The following is a 10,964-nucleotide window of genomic DNA, read 5'->3' on the forward strand; positions in this document are numbered from 1 at the left end:
TACCTCTGAAAAACCTAAACCTTGTGTATAATACGCACCCCTTCTCTAACTTGAGTCAAGTAGGTCGATATAACGTCCTTGGTTTGTAAAAATATATACGGTAACGTCCTTTATTATTATTGTATATATATATATATATATATATATAACATAATGCAAACGTGTAGCTTTTTTGTGCATTTTGTTTGCAGAAAATAAAGAAATAACAGTAATAATAGTAATAACGTTTAATAAATGTTGCTTACTGCAAGTTATGGATGATTCTTTTATGACTTCATTGCTTTCAGGCTTAGCTTAAGGTATTTTCGCGCCCGACATCACAAAATGCGTCTGAATAAACATTGCCGGACAGCAAATAGAGACTCGGACATTGCTTAGAAAATAATTTTCATTTTTAACCTCGTATATAGTACGCCCTAGGGATTTTGACCATTAAATTTTGGGAAAAAAATGCGGATTATACTCGAAGATTTACGGTAGTTATATAGCGGTAGTCTCTCGTAGTCCGAGAAAGACGGTTCTGCAGTTCCTTGCTGAACAACTGCACAAATGGTTTATTTATAGAGATCAAATGTATATGCTATACATTAGCAAATCGACGTTGCCTGGACAGGTGCACGGTGTACTACACGCCAGGTGTTGAAGTGATCATAGATCAACGTGAGACGAAGTGTTTTGCTCAAGAACACAACGCGACACCCGGTCCAGGAGTTGGAACCACGATTTAGATACTAAGCAGTACAGCGAACGAAGTAAATTAATGAAGAGATACAACTAATATTGGTTTTAAATTTTGGTACAAGGCCAGCAATTTCGGAAGTGCTACTCAACTAGTACTTTTTTTATCAAACCCGAAATGATGAAAGGCAAAGTTGACCTTAGCGGAATTTGAACTCAGAAGGTAGCGACGGACGAAATGCATGTGATACAAACACGCATACATGCGCAGCGCAAGTGTGAAAAAATTATACTTGCATCAAACAACTCTGTTTTTTTCATTACTAGGTTTGGTCATAAAATATCGTTGATATTTTCAAAGACTTTTACGGCGATACTAACATTTTCAGCTGGTCTCTTGATGTTACTTGCAGGTAATGTAACCATTTCATATAAAATACTTCCTCTAAAATGACAAAAAAAGTTTTCTTAGCAGAACATACGCACATACATAAATAAAGAAGTGACGATATTGGTTTCAGATTTATTATACAACTAGCAGTATCGCCCAGCGTTGCTCGGGTTTGTTTCGACCCTTTAGAATTGGAATTTTTGAAATTTTTGAAAAGTAAATTTTGCATTATGTAGCTTGTTATTCTCTTTAAGTGAACATTTTTCTGGTTGAAATACACCGAAAAATGGCGACACAGCAGTCAAAAAATCGTAAAAAATAGGGATTTTCAAAGAAGAAAAGCACCTTTTTGATGTAAATATTTTTTGGTGTTAACATAGTCCGATTTCAATTTTTTCTTCTACCGAATGAAGAGCAAGCCTTCTTCTATCATACTATCAATTTTGGTCAACTTGCGCCGCAGGATCTCGGAGGAGATAGTGTTAGTTGAAGGCTACCAAACCTGCCATACACAGACAACTTCAGCTTTATATATATACAGATTACGATAATTTCCATAACAAGTAGATTAAATGGATCATTTAACACGCTAAAAACTTATTAAACGAACATCAAGCGATATTAAATGAAACACAATCTTGTGAGTTCATCATGGCTTTCAAACGATGTGTTGCTTACCTATGTGTATAGTTCTTTTTGTTGTTGACTTCTGTAATAGCTTGTTTGTGGAGATGATGAATGAAAATATGTTTCTTAAGCTGTGTGTTGAAGTAACACCAGCGAACATTTAAAAGATTTTATGATCGCACATAAAGACAAACCGTATTAGCCTTTTTGCAGCAATGATTACAAACTATGTTGGCCTTTTGCAGTAATAATTACATAGGGGGAGAGATGTACTGTTTGGCGTTTATGGCAAACTACAGGGTGTTTAAAAACATTTGATATAATTTGAGACGTAAATATCACAAAAACTACATAGTCAAAGCAAATGAAATTAAACAGGCTTAATGTTGAGCAACATAAGATTTATTCCTCCAAATTTGAATGAGAAATTCAGAGGTATATGGATTCCATTAACAATTTCACAAATGTTCAATATGCGCACCGCCTGAGGCACGGCACACGTCAAGACGGTAGTCCAGTCCCTCCCAAACACTCTGCAGCATGTCTTGGGTAACAGTCTCCAGTGCGGTAGTGATTCTCTGCTCGTGTTCCTCAAGGTTTGCAGGAAGAGGTGGCATATAGACCAGACCCTTCACATAGCCCCATGTTTGCGCTTTCGCTCGTCATCTGCCGTTATGGCCTGAATGAGCTGCAGCCTGTAGGGTTTCATTAGCAAGCGTTTCCTCAGGACGCGCCAAATTGTCGTTGGAGGAATCTGGGTTTCCAGACTTGTTCTTCCTATGGACTTCTTGAGGCTTCGCAAGAGTTTTTGGTGAACCCGCTCGACCGTCTCTTCCGATGTTAGTGGTCGTCGAGATCCTTTTGTTCTACACAGATAGCCTTCCTCTTTGAATTTTTTGTGCCATGTCCAAATCTGCATTGCCGTTGGTGAGAACTCTCTCACCAATGCACGCTGCACAGTATTGTCCGAATGTGTTCGAGCATACTCCAACACACAGAACGCGTTTTCTCTTTTGCAGTAAATGTTATTTCTAAACTTGAAAATATGAACATATCAAACATTAAACATACATTTTTGACCTGTTTCTACATATATTAAAAATTTAAGTCATTTGAACAAGAACTGGCAAAGTTATTAGATTGCGAAATGATATCAAATTTTTTGGAACACCCTGTATTGATACTGCAATCAGCTACTTGCTCAACATAACTGAAAACAATTGTACTATATTCGTGGCAACGAAGGTTCCTGTTATTTATCTTAGCCGTCTTCCTCAGTCGACTGGCTGTAAAAATGCGCTCCGTCTGGTGTAACAAGAATGAAGACACATATCGCTCAGCTGCTTCAGCATTCAACAATTACCGCCCAAAGCGATGTTTTATAGGGCACGAGGAAACGAATTTTAGGAAATTGAATTACGTGATGACTTGACATTGATTGGTTGCTTAGACCGATCATGTGAAACCATTGTGATTTGGTCGTGATGCTTGACTGCGTATCAAGGGATCCAGTTTCGAATCCCCATTACAGATGCAATATGCTTGCACATCGATAAGCATGGTTATAAATACAATTTGGGATTGGAGCTTAGAAAATCGTGCCGAGGAAATAACCATATTAACTTGCCTAGAGAAAGGCTCGAACTGAAAGAATTAAGCAGGCAGAAAGGCACATATACTATTAATATTGATTGCAACTCCACGGTCAAATATTCCAGGCGAGACAAAGGATGGGCACCATAGTAGATTACCTAAGCAGAAAGGAAGGTGTTTAAATTTGGGTACCAATAAACACGAAATATAACGAATGACAAAAAATATAGTTCGTTATACATATAATACAATATAATATAATATAATATAATATAATATAATATTAGTTTTTTTTATCTATATCATTTAAATATGTATTTATATATTTATATATGATATATACTAGTTATTATTAGTTCCTACATACATTTCTGGTTACTTGGAACTTAGCAATGGATGCTCCAAGTGTATTTGAGTGCTTAACCAGAACGGATCATCAGGGAGCACTTTATTGCATTACAGAGAACTAATGCCCTTTCTCTCCTTCTCTCTTGCTTTCTCTCTCTCTTTCTCTCTCTTTCGCTGTATGTATGTATATATATATATATATGTGTGTGTGTGTGTGTATATATATGTATGTATTTACGCCAAATTATAATGATTTCTCTATTTACAGAGAATAACAAGACAACTGAAAAAATATTTGTGACATTATATCTAGTGTCCATGCTGGGACTTAGTGCCGCCTTCAGCGGAATCTATATATACACACCTGAGCTTTATCCTACACAAATACGGTAAGGATGAAATAATAATTTTTCTACCTCTTATTTTTCATTTCTCTATAAGCACACGCATACTACTTGGGATAAGAGTTACACACACTACACACATACGGACACGCGTGCCGCTTACATATATATATCATATATATATATATATATATATATATATATATATATATATATATATAATATATATATATATATATATATATATATATATATATATATATATATATACATAAATTTATATATATATATATTATATATATATATATATTATATATATATACATTACATATATTAATTATACTATATATATATATATATATATACATACATCATATATATATATATATATATATATATATACATATATATATACACATATATATACTATATAATATATATATATATATATACATATATATATACATAATATATATATTACATATATATATACATATATATATACATATATATATATATATAACATATATATATACATATATATATATATACATATATATATAACATATATATATTATATATTATATATATATATATATATATATATACATATATTATCTATATATATATATATCTATATATACATATATATATATATTATATATAGATATATACATATCTATATATACATATATATATAATCTGTATATATATATACATATATTATACATATATATATACATACTATATTATATATATATACATATATATATATATATATTACCATATATATATATATATATATATACATTAAATATTATATATTATAATATATCATATCTACATACATATATATATATATATAACACCACACACACACACATAATATATATATATATACACACACACACACATATATATTATATAATACATATATATATATATATTATATATATACCCACACACACACACACATATAATATAATATATATATTATATATATATATATATATATATATATATATATATATATTATACATACATAAAATATAAGGAGTAACAAAGAGGTACAGGTGTCAATCCTTACTGCCGTTTTCAACGACTCCTTTAATTGATTACTGAAAACATTACTTAATTGTAAAGAAGCTGTTTCGTCAGGTGAACTCATGAGCTTCAAACATAAAGGACCATTTGACTTTTATTTAACATAGTTACAAATTCACGGAGTAAAAATATGTTTGAAGCTCATAAATTCATCTGACGAAAACGGTTTCTTTACAATGATGTAATGTTTTCATTGATCAAGTAAAGAAGTCGTTGGAAACAGCCGTAATGTATTTACTGCCTCTTTGTTACTCACATATATTTTATTCACCTATCCTGGAATCTTGCTCTTCGTAAATATTATAGACAGTATTTTTTAATATAAAGTACATGTGTGAAAAGCTAAGAGCAGATTTGTTCACTCAGCTGGGTCTTATTATCTGCATACACTGCAAGAATATCATGTGGCCGGCACTTATGCACCAAAGCTGATATTCACTTAATATTGTTGGGTGTGCATGTTACTCATACCTAACAAGATGCCTCTATTTAAGTACGTAATTCAACTGAATCTTAATTGTATTATAGCGAGAGCGCGTGGCTTAGTGGCTAGGGCATTCGGCTCATGATCGTAAGGTTGTGAGTTCGATTCCCGGCGACTCGTTGTGTCCTTGAGCAAGACATTTTATTTCACGTTGCTCCAGTCCACTCAGCTGGCAAAAATGAGTAGTACCTGTATTTCAAAAAAGGGCCAGCCTTGTCACACTCTGTGTCACGCTGAATCTCTTTGCGAACTGCGTTAAGGGTACACGTGTCTGTGGAGTGCTCAGCCACTTACACGTTAATTTCACGAGCAAGCTGTTCCGTTGATCATATCAGCTGGGACCCTCGTCGTCGTAACCGACGGAGTGTTCCTTTTTTTAATTGTATTATATAAATATACGAGGGTGAGTCAAAAAGTAATGCCATTTTGTTTAGGACAGGTATAATTACCAACACAGGAACATGTATCATACATCAAAATGAAGCTGGTCCTCTGTGGATCACATCCCTACTTCGCAACATAGTCACCGTTTCTCTCAATAGCAATGTTCCACCTTCGAATGAGAACATGTATCCCTGCCCCGTATAATTCTGTTGACTGTTCTTTGAGCCACTTCTTCACTACAGTTTTCACTTCCTCGTCACTGGAATAATGTTTGCCTCTCAAACCCTCTTTCACAGCGCCGAAGAAATGATAGTCTGATGGCGCTAAATATGGTGAGTGTGGAGATAGTGAAGAAGTGGCTCAAAGAACAGTCAACAGAATTTTATGGGGTAGGGATACATGCTCTCATTCAAAGGTGGAACATTGCTATTAAGAGAAACGGAGACTATGTTGAGAAATAAGGATGTGATCCACAGAGGACCAGCTTCATTTTGATGTATGATACATGTTACTGTGTTGGTAATTATACCTGTCCTAAACAAAATGGCATTACTTTTTGACTCACTCTCGTATACACACACACGCACACAACACACACACACACACACACACACATACATACATACACACATATATGTATATATATATTGGCCTGCTCGCTTAGCCAGCGGGGTGGCGTCATTTGAAGGTTAAAAAACATTGCGAAGCGCATTGTGACCAGCGATGTGTAGCAACATCTGAGAGCCTGGTCGTCACGGGGATCACGGTGATATATATATATATACATTGCACCCTCACACACACGCACACACACACACACACACACACACCACACACACACACACACACACACACACACACACACACACACACATACATACATACACACATATATGTATATATATATTGGCCTGCTCGCTTAGCCAGCGGGGTGGCGTCATTTGAAGGTTAAAAAACATTGCGAAGCGCATTGTGACCAGCGATGTGTAGCAACATCTGAGAGCCTGGTCGGTCACGGGGATCACGGTGATATATATATATATACATTGCACCCTCACACACACGCACACACACACACACACACACACACAAACAAACAAACACACGCATACGTGACTGTATGTACAAATATCTTGCAGAAGTATCGCATTTGGTATTCCCATCACGCTCTCAAGAACGACATGCTCTGTGGCGCCATTTTTCAAACTTCTGGTAAGTAATCTATGTCTTTATCCCCTTAGACCTTGTTACATTAATTGCAACCAGCATTGTAATTACGGACAAATATAAGCTACGAGCATTACGGAATGTTCTCACTGGATACCACTGGATATTTATCCGGATTCGGATATAGATTCGTCTGGAGGATACCGGCAGACTAAGTTCACTGAGTTTGGACCCAATCGCGTTACACATGCTCTCAGCGCCCGGGGAAGAAATCATATTCCACACCTTACCTTTGATTTTTATTCCGGAATTCATTTGGGGGTTCATGATTATTATTTTGGGATTTAAAGTGACGAGTTGACTGTGTCAACATCTAACACGACTGAATTTGTGGTCTTCACTTTCCCTTTCTGGAAAGTGGCCTTGGCACACTTCTCAAGTCCAAACTCCATCCCGATGTCATCGCTGAATGCTTTCACGGTGCGCAATAGGCCTTCAAGTTCATTATTGTCTTTACCATAAAGTTTTAAGTCATCCATATAAAATAGATGGCTTATTTTTTTATTGGCAATTTTATACCCATACCCTGTTCTGTTTAATTCACTTGTAAAGGGTATTAGGGCTATGCAGAATATTAAGGTGAAAGTGAGTCACCTTGAAAAATTCCACAGTTGATGTTTATATTTTCTGAGGCAAGTACTCCATTAGAGTGGTATAATTGGAGATTCGTATTCCACAACGACTTATTGTGCTTCAGGAAGTTTGAAATCACAGGGAAATTTTGAAGATGTCCAGCGATCTCAAGATCCATGGATGCGGTATACTGTCGAAGGCCTTTTTGTAGTCAATCCATGCGGTGCTGAGATTTCTGCGCTTGTTGTGACAGTTCTCAAGGATCATACGATTGATTAGCAGTTGATCTTTGCATCCGTAAGAGCCTCGGCGGCACCCTTTTTGTTCAATGGGGAAAATATCGTTCTTCTCCATGAATGCATATGTTTTCTCCGCCAGGATAGATGTTAGGATTTTATACGTGGTGGATAGACAGGTTATAGGCCGATAGTTTTATTATTATTATTATTATTATTATTATTATTATTATTATTATTATTATTATTCAGATCACTGCCTGGAATCGAACTCGGAATCTTCGGGCTAGTAGCCCGCGCTCTTAACCACTACGTCATATGCCCGTGGACATATGGCGTAGTGGTTCCAGGCAGTTACCTGAATAATAATAATAATAATAATAATAATAATAATATAATAATAATAATAATAATAATAATAATAATAATAAATAAATAAATAATACCATAGAAAAATACATTAGAAATGAGAATCCAGGTTCGAAATTTCCCCAAGACACCTGATGACGGCTGGAGGGTATATCAGCTGAAACGTTGTGTTAACAACAAACAAGATGAGGACAAATATCCGTCAAATGTAAATAATGTACATAATTCTTCATCTCTTAAATATAGAACATTACAAAGAATAAGTCACGGAATCGATTTCTTCGACTAAAATTTTTTTAAGGTAGTGCTCCAGCATGGCCGCAGTCAGATGACTGAAACAAGTAAGAGAATAAAAGAATATAGTTAAACGCTGTACCAGCAGCATTCTGATATTCGTAGTTACATTCTATAATATAGAATCTGTATGAACTTTTCGTGTTTTCACTATTGCAAATGAATTGATTATCCAACCAAAATCTAATTATGAACATATCTTAAAATTCTTAATATTACCAAGATACTAAGCCTTTCTTGTGGCATTGAAGTTATCGAGTATGTAAGAATTAATTGCAGATTGATGAAGAACCTCCCCCTACTAGTAAATATCATAATTGTTACAAAATTTGCAATGCAATTCTTAATTATAAATGCTAACAAGTCATTTAGTCCAGGAAAATTGATTTATGTTCTTTTACTTATTGTTTTTAATTTATCCGTCCAATTCTGGTCCGTCAATATCATCCGAATAGATCTTTCCTAAGACAGACAGTTTTCTGGCAATTTTCCACGTTTGAGATCTCCAGATATTATATGTACATCTAGCAGAAATTCAAATCCTGAATCTACATCTCGTAAGCGAGGAAATCCGATTATTTTTGTTATCACAATTACTACTGAGGTCTTACAATAAGTACAATTTTTCTCAGTGTCGTTACATTATCCTTGTACGATTTTATATTGAGTGTATGAAAGCAAACCGAACAGCGTATGGTTGCTATTTCATTTTCATTCTCTTTGGGGATTTTTGTTCTTGTTTGTTTTTTGTTTTTATTTTGCTAATATCATATCTATGTTCATTCGAGCATCCACATTGATACGACCATATATCAAAATGCACCAAAATGCACTCACAGCTATACATATATTATACACATACACCACATGAGGTCATCACAAAACAAAAAGAAAACCCATCCTATCAAGGATTTTACATGAAACAGAGCGTAGAATACTAGGCTTACAAAGAATAAGTCCTGGAGTCGATTTGCTCGACTAAAGGTGGTGCCCCAGCATGGCCGCAGTCAAATGACTGAAACAAGTAAAAGAGTAAAGAGCCGAGACAATGTAGAATAAAATGTTCTGTCTGACAAACGAGAGAAAATACTAACAGTGGTATTTGAATACGTGATCTACCTTTCCCGCATACTTAGATCACCTCTACATTCACAGACACATGCACACACACACACGCACGAACACACACGCACGAACACACACACACACACACACACACAGCACACACACACACACACACACACACACACACACAACACACACACACACACACACACGAACACACACACACGCGCACGAACACACACACACACGAACACACACACCACACACACACACACACACACACACACACACACACAAACACACACACACACACACACACACACAACACACACACACACACACACACAAACACACACACACACAAACACACACACACACACACACGCACGAACGCACGCACACACACACACACACACACACACACACACCAAATATATCACAGGCATATATACACGAGTACCCCCATTCACACATACACACGCACATGCGGACAATTACGTATGTCAGTGTATTCAAAATATTTTCTTTACCATTCGCAGACTTTGTATATTCCATGGGCTTCCGGTTTTACAATGGGCTCTGCATGTTTAATTTCCGCCGTATTGGTTTGGCTATTTTTACCAGAAACAAAAAATAAAGTTTTAATGCAAACCGTCGAAGATGTCCAGAAAATGAAAGCAGAAGAAAAAACGATGAAATTATTTCGTACGAAAAGAAACACGTAAATTTACCGCTGCTTTTACAATGGGAGATCGGTTTTATTTAAAGCACGACCTTATATCTTTCCTCTTGGCGGTTCACATATGTTTGCCTCAATACAAGTTACAGTCGTAAATTCAAATAGTCTATTATCTTAGAAGTTGTCGGTGAAAAGGAAATTTTCTTGCATGTGGTGAATTCCTTGCTAATATAAAATTGGCTTTTGGAAGAGAATTATAGATCGGCATGTATAATTTCACCACCACAAAATGAATGGAGCTACCTTATATAATCGAATTTGTCAATTACTAGAGCACGTGTGATGTTCTGCTACTGAAGCATTTTAATTTTTGTCTGATATATTAAATATTCACTTTTATTTATCAAAAATGTTTCCCCCGTTATATTGATTTCATTATATGCAAGATTTATTAATCCATTGTAATGTTGTTGTTGTTGTTGTTATTGTTGTCGTTGTCGTTGTCGTCGTCGTCGTCATCATCATCATCATCGTCATCATCATCGTCATCGTCATCATCATCATCATC

At 35.3% G+C, this 10,964-nt stretch overlaps 1 protein-coding gene across 1 annotated transcript in view; it reads left to right on the forward strand.

Annotated features, from left to right (window-relative positions):
- Positions 1-10,747, forward strand: part of LOC118765384 (solute carrier family 22 member 7-like) — a 29,591-nt gene extending 18,844 nt beyond the window's left edge. The window contains exons 7-10 of the mRNA XM_036507349.1: positions 1,006-1,091; positions 3,906-4,026; positions 7,093-7,165; positions 10,257-10,747. Coding sequence (XP_036363242.1) covers positions 1,006-1,091; positions 3,906-4,026; positions 7,093-7,165; positions 10,257-10,442 — 466 coding nt within the window. The 3' untranslated portion in view covers positions 10,443-10,747. The remainder of the gene's footprint in view (positions 1-1,005; positions 1,092-3,905; positions 4,027-7,092; positions 7,166-10,256) is intronic.
- Positions 10,748-10,964: the final 217 nt, after the last annotated feature.

This window comes from Octopus sinensis, linkage group LG11 (assembly GCF_006345805.1).
Source record: "Octopus sinensis linkage group LG11, ASM634580v1, whole genome shotgun sequence".
Classification (NCBI taxonomy): domain Eukaryota; kingdom Metazoa; phylum Mollusca; class Cephalopoda; order Octopoda; family Octopodidae; genus Octopus; species Octopus sinensis.